Genomic DNA, 14,137 nt, shown 5'->3' on the forward strand with positions numbered 1-14,137 from the left:
GTTTGGTTTGCAAAGCTACATTTTTAAAAAGCATTTTTCTTTTCTTTATTCGTTCACATTTGACTTTAATGCAGAAGTTAATGAGATGATGGACACGTGGACGTGTCTTTTTTTAGTTGACTTACCCTGAGTTCCATTTTGTTCCATGGTTGTTTTTGCATGTTAACGTTGTAAATTTTTGCCTTCCTTACTGCCCGCACATAAGCCTCATGGCCTTGCCTAAAATAAATAATCTTAAAGAAAAGAAAAGAGAATGTGTAGATTTCATTCTACTCATACAGTTAATCCCTAGGGTTATTTTTTAACATACACACACAAACAAAGATCATCCCTTTTAAATGGAACAGGACATTTCCATAAGGATTATTCTGTTGGTAAACACTCTTATTCCTGCTTCTGAACAGCATGGTATTTATCTAGACACCTGAAGCAGTGATAGACGTGTACTTTGGAGACAGGAATCTTTACAGAGAATGTGCATGTATGCATACGGAGCAGGGGTGCTCCATTTTCTCCTTCAAATGCCCAAGTAATTCCTACTGATGTTACTGAGAGTTACACATGCGCAGAAAAAAGGCAACCCAGGAGCACTCACTTTAGTCATTTCATTTTCTGCAAATGCACAACATGGGCCTAATTTGAGCATGTATTCACTAAACATATTTCTTTATTGGCCCTAGTTGAGACAATTTAGCTGCTGTCAATAACATGATCAACACTACATAAAATTACCTCATCTCCCATTTGCGGGACAAAGGGTGAACGACGTGGTATGGTATCCAAGATCCACTGGGGTGCAAACCATTCTTCACTGGGTTCACCTTCCATCGAAAGTAATCCACTTGGTTTCTTAAAAAATTACATTAAATTTAGGGAATAAGCTGTAATTACCATTGGCAAGGCATGTGAACAACTCATATAAGCAAAGATGATTAAATATTATGAACAGAACAAAACCTGAAATGCCAAGTCCCCAAGAAAATCAAGTGATCTTTACTTATCATCCATCATCATCAATATAATAGTAGGCTAAGGAAATAATTCATTTCTTAATATATATAAAAGGCCTAACAGCATGCTAAGCGTCTGTTTTGACAAAAATAAACCCCAAACATTCAAGAGAAGCATATAAGAAAACAATTATAAATAAGGAACTAACATAACTGCTTTAATGTCGCAGCCCTTTTACTAACCCTTTGTTTGTAGTTCTGTCTACCTGGGACACAAGTCAAAGACAACAGATCACCTCACGGGTGAATCTGACCTTTTACATTTGCCCTTTGAGATGAAGATGTACAAAAGGAAAAAAAAAAAAGTGGGTGCTAATCACTTGTTTCTTTTCTTTTCCATCCTCTCCACCCAAAGATATGCATAGAACTAAAATTAAAATAAACAGCTGAAAAATTGACACCTAAGGACAAAATCCTCAGCTGTTCTAGAACATGTCTTGGGACAGCTGAGGCGAGACAAAAGTGGCTCCAAGTCACCTTTCCAGCCCAGGTCCTCAGGCTGGCTGGCAGCTGAATTGGCCCCTGGTGCAAGTTAAAGTATATTAATGGCTGCTCTGACTTACATCTGGTTTGTATAATGACTTCAAGTAACATTGCAGCAGTTGGGACCACTGGAGCACAGTGAGTTCTGGCCCTATCCTTCCAATCCTCAAAACACTACACCCCTCCTCCTATGCATATGCTGACTTTACAATAGCCAGGGAAATCCTCAGACAAAAAAGGACCTTCATGTGGGCCAGGTTCTGGCTATAGTTATTCAGAAAACACAAAATAACTTGGTCTGTACTAAGTAAATACAAAGGGCTCTCTTTCTCATTAAGCTAGCTCTTTTATAGAAGTCTGTTCTTTTCAGCATCCTAAATAAAAATCACTACAATATCAAAATTACTCCATACATCACAACAGAATAACCAAATTACACATCAAGAATCCTAGTCTGTTCTATTTTAAGGTGAACTGTGACCACTGTGTTATCTGTCAGGAGTCTTTCAAGTATACTTCTCAATGAAATATATTTAACTTGAAGACAACCATTTACGAAAGATTTATAAAGCTAAAAAGCCCTTAAAAACAAAAAGCTAACCTTTTTTCTTGTCTGTTTGGGTTTCCTTCGTTTCTCTTCCAATCCTTTAGCTTCCTTCATATTTTCATCTTCAGAGCTGCTACAGATCTTCCGAGCTGCTTGTCTGGTTTGTCTCTTTGGAGGCTGGAGATTAATTCCAGCATCTGCTGTCCAGTCAGAATATTCACTTGACGAATCACTGTAAATATTACAAAGTAAAAAACTAAGAAAAGATGTCAGTTATAGTTTTATTGACTTTCACACAATACAGTTCTAGGCCCGATCCTGCAAGCGGCTTCATGCAGGTAGGCTCCTGTGGCTGTGTGAACAGCTGGCAGGATTAGAGCTGTATTCACATGAAGTCTATAGAAAGCCTAAATGGTGCATAATTTAGATATTTCAGCATACTATTTCAATTGCAAATTCACATAAGAGCTAGCATTATATTTAATATTTGTGTCATAGTAATGATTCCACTCATTCTTAAAAGTCTGTGGGACATATTTATTGCCCTCATGTTTTCACATCAATTCTTAACCGATTTATTACTGGAATTTGCCAGAGTTTTAGCCAATTGTAGTGAAGTCTTTAAATACATACTGCTGACTTCCATAAGTTCCATAAGAGAGAGACACTTTCTGATTTAATGTTAGTTCTTGTCCCCTCCAAACACAAAAACATTGTATTTTTTTTTTAAATTCTAAAAATTATGCGAAAAGATTTTGACAAATTCATTTCAGAGAACAGAACAGGATTTGGCCACTTTAGCACAATGCAATCATCCTGTGTCAGTACTATTACTTCACTACTCAAATGACCAACTAACATTTGTGTTTTGGGTAGCTGACTCTCAAATATGAAAATGCTTCCTTTTGCATAGCTACTTCATACTAGTTCCTAATCTTGCACAGAGAATACGAAAACTGTACAGCAAATAAGAAAAAAAGAAAAAAGTCTATGGACTAAAAACCATTTGAAAGTACAGGTCTTTCACACTGCCTTAACAAAGGTAAGTGTTTTTGTAAACACTTTTATAATTACTTGGTCAGTTTCACCACAATGTTTCCTAGATAAAGACACACAAACATTCTATCCAGAGTGATGGAGCCTGTGAACTTCAATGGTGAGCAGTCAAGAGCACAAAAATCTACTAAACACAGTGTGATTCTTTTTATCTTAATCTTTCAAAGAAGAGACAGATTTACTTATTTTATAGTGAAATAAGTCCTAGATATTTGTTTCAGTATTGTAGCTGTGGCTCCAGAAATATCAACCGTCATGCTACAGCTCTCTAAGACTACATAATCACAAGACAAAGAAGAAATATTTAGGAGGACAGGAAAAGCTACCTGGAACTGCTTTCACTTTGCCATACAGCCACAGCATCATCCACAGAGGCATCACTTGTGCCAACTGTCTCATCTTCCTGTATTGAAAACAAAAGAGGGTTTGATCTTCACAGTCATATTGTTATTCTTGCTGCCACATTTTCACCAAAATATTTTCTCTTTCACACTATATATATTCACCTGAAAATATTATTATGCAAACACTTGGATGACATTTGTCAAAAAAGGTTATTTACCAGTAACTCAAATTCTCAAAAGAAGTCCCCATGGAGCGAGGTAGGAGGAGTTACATGACATGCCTCTCTTCACAAACCACTGCACCTTTGATAGCAGCATGAGCTACTAAAGGCATGGGATCGTACCCACCCTGAAGGCATTCTAGAACCAACACACATAAATCTACACCCCTACAAAACTGTCCTTTAGGTCCTTTCAACCTCAGAAAACTTGACCCAAAATCCAAAGGAAAGGGAGAGGCTGGATGTGGTCATTGCAGATCTGCTGGCCTGAAATATATTCAGAGAATTCCAGTTACTAGTACATGACCATCATTTCTCCTTCATGAAGTTGCCTCTACAGAACAGGTGGAAGAAGAATAGCCTGATTTTTGGGGGGGTGATGCACATAGCCTTTAATGGTTCTTGCTGCTAAATAAGGTTTGGGGCCCGCAAGGCAAACACTTTCTACAGTGGAGAGCTGCAAAGGCAGTTTTGTGAGGAAGAACTTCGTATTATCAGATGTTAAAAAAATAGAAACATTGTAAGTATTTTTTCTGAAAAGCTTAAAAGGTATTAATTTCTAATATCTGAAACACATATCCATTAAAATCCAAGTATGGCCATTGACCTAACACTAAGCTTCTTCTTTAATGTCAGAATTCTTATAACTATGGTAAGCTTTTAACTGAGCATTTAATTCACATTCATTTAATTTTACGTTATAGAGTGGGAGAAAGCAATGAATATACAGAATATGTAAAATGTGATTTAATACTCAGCGTCATCTTATTTTACGTGCTCCCCTTTGTTTGCCGAGAGGAAATTACATTTAATCTGGAAATCTTAAATCTTTACTCTCACAAATATCAACCACTAAAACACACAGTATCTTTAAAAGCTGCTCCACAGATGTACAAGAAAACAACCTACTTAGTGACATCTACAATACATGTGCAATATAATGTCTGTTGTTTGCATGAAATACCAGAATAGCAAAAGTTAGAAAGCAATGTCCAGACCAGTTAAATTAACCCAAAAACACTTCAAGATTTCCTAACAGATGATGCCCATAAAACAATTCGTTTTGATCTGGATTTGAATCCTTTCATATTTCTGCCAATTTAGGAACTGCGATAAATAGCTCATCTCCTTCTCAGACTGATTTGATAAAATAATGGCTTGAGTCCTAAAAGCAACATGAATTGAATCTTTCTTCCAAAGGGAAGAGAAAATCCTGAGTCTTAATGGTAACACTGTGTGATTTGACTACAGCTGTTCTCAAAACAATCTATGACTAAGGAACACATTGAAACGATCACTTGAGGTGTCATACCTCGGAGGAGCTTTCAGATTCTTCCTGTGCACGTGCATTTTGACTTGCTCCTTGTTGATTGTGTTCAATGGTGGAGCGTGTTTGGTAGGCATGCTGGCGTTTGCGTTGGTTTCTTCTCAAAGATCGTCCACTGCCAGGCTGATAATCGCTCTTTTGTCATGGGGAAAAAAAGACGAAGACTAGATCTTTTAGCAGTTAAATATATATACTACAAAAACACACCTTATTAAAAGGACTGGATGATGTCCTACTCTCATTGGAAAATCAGAAAATCTGGAGTTTGGGTTGAAGTGCCATCCTTAGCTTATTCTGGCTTGGCTAGGCATTGCTGGAAAAATGATTGCCCATTGTTTTAAGAAGTGATTCTACCCTGAAAAAATTGGTTATGTATAAATACCATTTTCTTGCTGAACAGCTGCTCCCTGTGGTCTTGACTACAAGAGAGAAATTTACAATTCTAAGAACTGTGTGATTCCTCTAGCATACTTATAAAATATATGTACAAAAATGCCACAAATCTAACTGTGAGAGTAGACTTGCTTTCAACAAGACTCTAAATATCGTTTCAGACACCATTTTAGTACCAGTGTGGATGTAGGTTGCTGGCATAAAAGCACAAAAGGTTCAAATAACCTTCCCCCTCCTGTTCAAGAGGGAAAAGCCTACCCTCTATTACACTTGGCTGAATCCAAAGAAAAACAGGATTGAACAGATGATGTCACTGATTATACATCAGCAGCAAGGATTTCAGCTTGACTTTCAGCTCTCAGGTTGAATTCACAGGACAGGCACTTGGAAAAAAGAACCCCATCTCTTTTACTTGTAAATTGAGTAAATTTTATATGGAGTCACTGAGATATAACAAATATGGACAATGTATCTTTGTTTAAAAAAAAAAAAAAAAAAAAAAAGTAAAGGTCTCCATCACTGTAAGCAGGGACAGTCTTTTTATTCTGTTTGTACAGCGTCTCACACATTGGTTCTAGGCACTATGGGAATCTAAATAATAATAAAGAGGCAGAAGACGAGGACTGAAGATCCCGGAAAAAGGATCTTATCAGCTGCAATACTTAGGCACAATGGGTGAAATCCAGGCCTGCTGAAATCAATGGGAGTTTTGTCAATGACTTCAGGGGGGACAGGATTTCACCCAAAACTTATTCACAATGATGTTCAATGTTTTAATTAATAGCACTTTTTAAAAAGCCCTTTACAGCAGTGTGTGTGAATTAGTCTTTGAATGATATCAGTAGCATCTGGTGTGCGCACAAAATAGATCTTCGACATGGTATCTCAAACTGGCTGTGTAATATGAACTGATAGAACACTGCTGTTGCAATTTAGAGGCCTTTGTGCCCAACAACTGGGACTTCACATAGACCCAGGGGCCTATGACAGCAGTTGCAGAATAGAGAGACATTATCTGAAGCTTTTCAAAAAATGAGTGAAGTAGTTACACATATACAACACTTAATTTGTCAAGCAGTCAGCCATTTAGTTTTTTATAGTTTCATTTTTCCATTTAAAATCTAGTCTATTTGGTCCTCAAATAAACTTTTGGTCTACACTTACTCCAGTGATTCGGCGGCAGTCGACGGGAGTTACGCAAACTATGCAGAAAACTTGCATAACTCCCATCGACTGTTGTGCTTCTCTTCTGCGCACCGTCTTCACTGCACTGCGCCAACGGGAACCGTGTTTCCGTCGACACAGCACTATGCCACTTGCAGGGGTGCATTGATAGCGTCGACTTCCTGATCGATTGAGCTGACTGGTCAGTCGATGCAGATAAGTCGATCTGAGGGGCGGCTACTTTGCCGCCGTCAGTGTAGACATAGCCAAAGTCTATACACAGCAAGGGATTTACTGCATTATCGTGAGCCCGAAAATATTTTAGGCCCCTCAACCTGCAAAAAGAGTCATGCAGGCAGACCTCTCTCCATCCATACAGAGCCCCACTAAAGAATACAAGGTTCCTGTGGATGCATGATTTGCCCATATATTGAAGTTGCAGGATCTAGACTTTGGTAGCAAAATTATTTTTGATCTAAAGCGAGTCCTTGCTCACTTAAACTACATAATCCACTGTTTCCTCCCCACCCCCCCATGACAATGGTTTACATAACTGACAACGAATTGTTTTGCAGCACAGACTAAATTAAAAAATGGAATGACATATAGCAAAATTAGAAAGATTAAGTAGCAAGGATATTAAAATATCTAGAAAAATTGCTGTTGGACTTTTTTTGCATAATGCTTAAAACAGTCTCTTATGTTCCCTCTTCTTCTAGTGAAAAGTACTCACCCTTTGCAAGGTGTAGGATGGTTTTCTCTTCTTTTCAACAGTGTAAAGATTAACTTCTATATCACCTTTGGCAGCTCTGCATTCTTCCTGAACTCTAAGAACACAGGGCAAACATTCAGCTTATTCACTAAGTCATTAAACACTCTGACAATCTAGTTACAGAATGTGTTCAGAATAATATTTGCTTCCTTGTTACCAGCTAAGTGGGTGTAAGTCCCCCTTGCAGCACCCAGAGATTTTTTTTTTAAACAAAGCAAAAACTCTTTTGATGTCATTAGTCATTTTCCTATAAAAGGGAGGCTAACTGAATATTTGATAATGGCTCAAGAACTCTCTTACTGAGCATGTAGACCTATTAAAATTTTAAAAAACTGCACTAGGAAAGAAAAACCTTTCAGGGAAGAGAAGAGTCTAAATAAAAACGGCCCCAATACGGTCAGAATGGAATATCTGAACCAGGAAAGAAGTTAAATAACTATGTAAGTAAGAAATTACCATTCTCCAAATTCCAAAATAGAATAATCCTAATTTTTAACTCTAACTCTGAAAAAAATACAGTACTGAAAAATCAATTTCTTTTAAAAAAAATTATAAATAGTATCTCTTATTTTTTGCAAGAGGTATCATTGAAACACTATATGATTTATTCTTCCTCGCCCAAGCATGCTTGAAACATTACACATATACACCAAAGAAACAATAGACTCCCTAAATTTATAATATGATCTTTACTTGTATACACAGTTTATGTTTGCACAATTAATTACAAATGGACAACACCTATTGGATTCATAAAGAAATATGAAAAAATTAACTCAACAGGTCTTAGCATTCTTGTACTGCAAAGGAATGGAGAGGGTTCCAACAGAAATTCAGTATCAGTAGCTTCATCTTACCTGCTAACCCCTGGATGCAGCTCATTCACCACTACTCTTCTGCTCCATGCCATGAGATCTCTCTCTGTGGCTATCTGACTGCGAGGAGCATTGTGATGCATTTGCCGGACACCCTCAATCTGACCACTACGTCTGAGACCAACATTTGGTGGGGATGTTACATCCAAACTTGGACTTCTAAGAGCTAAAACACAAAAATAAAGATCTTTTTTCCTTTCATTTTCACAACTATTTTAATAAAAATCTATGCATGAAAATTTAAAGCTAGACAGAAAGTTTCTTCTCAGCCCTCTGCAAGTGGCAGAGCATAGTTACACTGGCCCAGGAGAGAGCATTTTTATCACAATTACTGATCAACTGAAAATCAGTGACTAACACGAGTTGAGGGGTTTTGATGCTTTCAATGAATATGTAGGAATACCTACTTCTATATGTCACTGGAATGTTACTCACCACTTTGCACGCACACAAAAAAATATGATCGATCTGTGCTGTGACTTCCTATGGGACCTGGGGTTTTCAAGTAATGATTAGGCCAACATAAGAAGCATGAGTAAAGTTTTTATAAAGTATTTAGGAGCCAAAGTCCCACTGATTTTCAATAGGACTTTGACTTAGGAGCACTTAAAAATGTCATGCTACAAAAGCAGATGAGATTGCTGTAGGTGCCAATACATTCACTGTACTGTTTTTATAACCTACCCTGTTGTGCCTGAGACACAATTCCATCACTGAGCTGCTCCTGATGCAGCAGAGCTACATGCTGCCACTTACTTAAGGCCAGACATAAAATCTGAATCTTTCCCTTGGTCAGTCAAGTGGGGATAAGAAGAAGTTGAGCAGTAACACCACAGTTGTCCCTGTCTTTGGCTTACTTGGCCATTTAGAAGTGAAATTATCTAATTTCCATATGCACAAATATGGTACATACACAAAGTTGTGCAAAGTTGCATGAAAAGCCTAATTGAAGCTTTAAGAGCCAGGTTAAGTGCAAACACCTCACTGAGGTGAATCCAGGCAGTTCATGTGTCTCACAGCTATTGTTTAAGGTAGCCTGCAAACTCTGGAATACAACAAGGCATCAGTTTACACTCAGTTCATGTTGGGAGGGTTATCTTCACAGCCATAACAACTAGCGACTTTTTTTTTTTAATTAAAGCTTGCATGGTGCAAAATTTAAATCTGTTGCAAGAGCCAGATAACAGCCTCAAGCAGGCTGGACCTGGCTTGTGGGCCACCTGCTTGGAACCACTGATTTAGATCAAAGTTCTGTTGGTAATCCGTTCCTATCACTTCTTTGCCAGGAAAAGCAGTTCTAAGCATACTGCTCGCATGGATCTATACCAGTAACAGATAGTTTAAACATAAACAAGTCAGTCATTTAAAACCTAAAACCAGATTACTAGCAAATGTGGAATAAACTTTTTAAGAGCTTTGGATACTATGAATAAACTGATCTGTGACTAGCTGACTCACAGCACAAGTCCACAGCATCTGTTACAACCCTGACAGTAAGCTGCTTTGTGACCAGCTGGTCAGATCTGATTTAGTTTGATTTTAGTTTTAAATCATGGTATATATCAGAAGAAAAGTCACTGAAACAGAACCCTAGGACAGGAGAACAAAAAGCTTTGAAATGAAACACTGGGACAAAACAAATATGTTTGTTTATTTTATAAACACTGATGCACATAGGCAGCAACAGGAGAGCATTAGGCTTTCATAGAATTGTGTTCTAATAACTTTGTCTACTTATTAATTATATACCGTTATGGTGACATTAAAATACGAAAAGTTAGAAAGTCCCTGCAGTGAATAAACGATAATACGGTAATAGTAAAAGTTTATTCTTAGAAAGAGTTTAAGAGAATTAATTATGGTCTAACTGTCTTAAGCAATCAGGCACTGCCCAGCTAGAGCATCAAGTGCCCTCAGCCGCACATCACACTCTCAATCCTTCTATTCAGCCATCACCTGAGTTCCAAAGACCTCCAGATGGGTAACTAATGCTTAAATGAATGGGGAGAGACACAGAAAGAAAGCACATGCAAAACAGTCATGGTAGAACTGGACAAATAATTGATTTTTTGGTTCAATCAGCAAACTGAAAAATCAGATAAAATATTTGTAATATCTGTAAATGTTAGGTATTTGTCCAAAAAAAAAAAAAAACCCTCTGAAAAGTCCAGGGAGTGGGGGTCGATTGAGAAGTAGTGTGTATTGTGTCCCTTGATAACCTTTAGCCAGTGGTTGGGGCACTTGTCTGGGATGCGGGAGACCCAGGTTTGAATTCCCACTCTGGAGCAGGAATGTGCACTCATGTCTCTCCCCTTCTAGATAAGCATCTTAACCACCAGGCTATGGGCTATTCTGCTTGTTGAAGCTGTTCCACTTTGCGTAAATACTCACTAGGTCAGACAGAGAGAGAATGCCTCCATAACCTGGTGTTTAATGCACTCATCTGTTAGGTAGGAGATAGGGATTCAAATCTCTCCTCTGACAGAAAGGAGATCTGAATTTGGATGGACATAAACAAACACACATGCTTTTCTGAAGCTGGCCCTGGAAAACATTTCCCCAGCTGAAACAATTTGCAAAAGCAGTGGCATTGTCAATGTGGCCCACCCAAGCACCTGGTCACAGTAGTTTAGAGTACTTTCCTAGATGTCTGACTAAGTGAGTAATCAGACAAGGAGGGAATACTTACCACCATTAATAGAGTGTGATCTATTGTATGTAGGGTTTGAAATAGCTTCTCCTTCATTCATTCGCCTCAGATCTTGTTCTCTCTGGAGCTCCCTAATCATTCCATCAAGAATGCTCTCATCATGGTCATTGGTTTGCTGCCCAATCACCTGTTCAATCACTTCCCCATCACCTTAGTGAGAACAAAAGCACCAAACGATCAGCTTTGGTTTTACTAACAACCCAAAACACTACCAAACTCAGTAATGTATAAGATTGTCAGCCTGCTCTGCACCACATGTACCTAGCAGAGTGCCTTACCACCTTCAATTCACATACATTATATAATGTTACATTTTAATTTTAGAGCCAAGTTGACTCTTCTATTGTTTTTTCACTACTGTCTAAGTAAAATACATTGCTTACCAACAATATGGTAGACTACGACAAAGATTTCCATGAGATACCCAGCTCCTCCTCTGAATACTTTCCCATTAAATTCAGCTCTAGTGGTTTATCATGCTACAGATATTAAAAACTATTTTATCATTCAAATGGACTGGAGAAAGAGCCAAAGACGAACAGTTTGTATGAATACATATATTTATAAAAGAACCCAGATAAGTCTTCTTGCCATCTGGTTCTTATACCTCATATTATTTGGCTACCCAAATTTCTCTTGCCATATATGGAACAACTTATCTTCACAAAGCATCCAAAATTAAAAAGATTCTCTCTACCCACTGCAAGTCTCAAACTGAAAATCACCTTTAGCAGTAGAGAAAACAAATACAGTCCTAATGTTTCATTCAGTATTAACTGTCAGATCTCTTACAGAGAGCCTCACATAGCAAAGTTTATATTACAAAGAACAAATTTGATTCCAAAACCAAAAGCCTCCCGTCTTTTTAAAGACTTCTTTACTTTATTATTATTGTACTAACAAAATGCAGGGCACTATTCTGCCAGCTTTACTCACACAGTATAGCACGTTACATTACATACTGCCCCACTGAAATTAATGGGTTTATTTGTTGACTATGCAGCTTGTTGCAGAATAAGGGTCACAAATGTTTGAGTGCTACAGTTTCTTTACAATATTCCAAATCCTGTCCCTGGTTTTAGGACAGTCCAATCTGTACACTTCCATTGCTTCATTCATGCTGTAATTCACTTCCCACATATTAACACTGGACTAAAGATCACTGTCTAGCTTCAGAAGAGTGGTAATAGATTATTCTGTCTAGTGTTGCCCTACTTAATTAGCATTCATATACATTGCAATAAATATGTTAAACAAGAATTTCAGATAACCTACCGTTAGCCACATATCCCAGTTGAGGAATAAGTTGTTCATCCTTACAATTTTCCCGTCCTGGTACCAGACGTTGGTATCTCGTGGGATGTGGATTTCCATCCACATCCACTAGGAATGGGGGAGGCATGAGATGTGGAGCCTGTTGGGTCTGTTCATCTAGCACATAGTTATTAGCATCACGGATCAGTGGCCGATAATCCGTATGGAAGAACATCTGATCTGGAATCTACATAAAGGACAATTTAGTAATAGATGAGTGTCCACTCACAGCAGTTTGATGGCTTTAGATTGGTTTCTGCACCCACAACTCCTACACTGGGGATCTGCAGAGGCAATGACATGATGAACACAAATGCGTTCTATACTGAAGCCTTGAAAATTCTGAAGGTATGGCACGATCAAACTTCAGCAACAGGATATACCAAGCAAGGTGGGGAGAGAAGAGGAGTAAGTGCCTTGTGGCCCTTTCTAATGATTCTCTTTGGAGAGCTTAAAGAATCACAGTGCTGGATTCTGGAGGTAAGTGTATAATCCTCCACTGGCCATAACAAAGAGCAGATGGAGAAACAAAAAATTAAACACGTACATGAAGACAGGGTAAGTGGGTGGAGAAGAGAGTGAGAATGAGGGACCCAGGCACCAAAAGGAGCTCAGAAAATGAAGTTTCACGTTTCCTGTAAACTAAACATAATTCCGTTATAGGCCACACAAAAAAAGAAATACTCCAAAGCCACAACCACTACTGGGTCCCACCTACTCATGCCCCAGAATGTATCTGAAAAGGCCTCATTTCATTTTTATTATGGCAAAACCATAGTTTTGCTCTATTTAAGGTTCAGAGGCAATGTCTGAAAGGCAACTATTTTAAGTGCACTAAAATCCACTTGCTAACTCAGAATGTCTTGAAATCCACATGCTGGCTGTACCTCTTGTGGGACAGGATTAGAGGTCCAAATTCTGGGTTATGTGTAAAAGAGGTTCCTGAGATACAGCCCCCCTAAAAATGGCGTTTACGAAATCAGCTGATGGTTCTAACTTTTTTTGCACACACCTGGGGCTCACGCTATAGCTCTGATTCTCCTCCAACTTGTATTGCCCTTAGGAAATTATCTAGTGTCTGGTACCCATCTGCTTTGCGAGAATTTGGGAAAGCTCATTTCAGAAGCTATTGAGGGTGAAGTTTAAAATTCCAGGTTGGCATGAGAAACTGACATGCCAAAGAGAACAAAATGTATGTGGGAAGCTAGATTATGGCCCTGGTGAAGACAGAGGGCTTGCAGACAGGCTATTATTACAGACGCTGGGTGGGCATGAGGTGACATGCTGTGGTTACTGAACCTGAGCTATCCCATGTATCGCAAGAGCAAACCCTACACTTGGCAGCCTCCAAGTGTGCCCTGTACACATTCCCTTCTCTCTGCCTGCATTCTGCATAGGCTCCTTTAGGAAGTTTGGCACTAAGACCAACATTTCTAATTGACAGTACTCTAAAATCCACAAGCAGACTGATTCTACTGTAGAAGCACTGTTAAGGAAATTAAGGTTAATTAGAGGAAAAATGAAAGACTCTAGTAAGCAGTTAGGATAATGCACTCATCACTTATGCGGCTCAACCTTCTTCTGAACAATGATACTGAGTGTGAGTAAAAAACAAGTTGTTCAGAACGTTTTCCAATTTTTATAACTATTTTGGTACAGAACTAGGGAATATGGGGGGGGGGGGGGTGTCAGAACAGAGTGGGGGGAATGTGGAGCTTTGTTGGAGCAGTTCAAGAGCTGTGAGGAGTGGAGGGTGGGGCTCCGCCTGTCAACCTTCATCCCCTAGTGCTGTGGTCTGACACAGCTACTGAGGAGTCAGCACACTCCTTGAAAATGACCCTTATGCGTGTAAGGGAATGTCCAAACACTACGTTTTTGAAAACCTAGTTTAATAGTTGGAGCTTTGACAAAGAACTAGGGT

The 14,137-nt window shown here is 38.6% G+C and overlaps 1 protein-coding gene across 1 annotated transcript in view; it reads right to left on the reverse strand.

Moving 5' to 3' along the window:
• The window catches only part of BRWD3 (bromodomain and WD repeat domain containing 3), an 84,850-nt gene that overhangs the window by 30,377 nt on the left and 40,336 nt on the right, over window positions 1–14,137 (reverse strand). Inside the window, exons 17-25 of the mRNA XM_067548360.1 lie at window positions 12,178–12,403; window positions 10,882–11,052; window positions 8,175–8,358; window positions 7,279–7,372; window positions 4,974–5,123; window positions 3,423–3,499; window positions 2,095–2,272; window positions 733–849; window positions 126–233 (exon numbers count right to left, since the gene is read on the reverse strand). Of these exons, the coding sequence (XP_067404461.1) occupies window positions 126–233; window positions 733–849; window positions 2,095–2,272; window positions 3,423–3,499; window positions 4,974–5,123; window positions 7,279–7,372; window positions 8,175–8,358; window positions 10,882–11,052; window positions 12,178–12,403 (1,305 nt within the window). The remainder of the gene's footprint in view (window positions 1–125; window positions 234–732; window positions 850–2,094; window positions 2,273–3,422; window positions 3,500–4,973; window positions 5,124–7,278; window positions 7,373–8,174; window positions 8,359–10,881; window positions 11,053–12,177; window positions 12,404–14,137) is intronic.

The sequence above is a fragment of the Emydura macquarii genome, unplaced genomic scaffold (genome assembly GCF_026122565.2).
Source record: "Emydura macquarii macquarii isolate MOO-44397 ecotype Brisbane River unplaced genomic scaffold, CSIRO-AGI_Emac_v2 contig_1253, whole genome shotgun sequence".
Lineage (NCBI taxonomy): Eukaryota > Metazoa > Chordata > Testudines > Chelidae > Emydura > Emydura macquarii.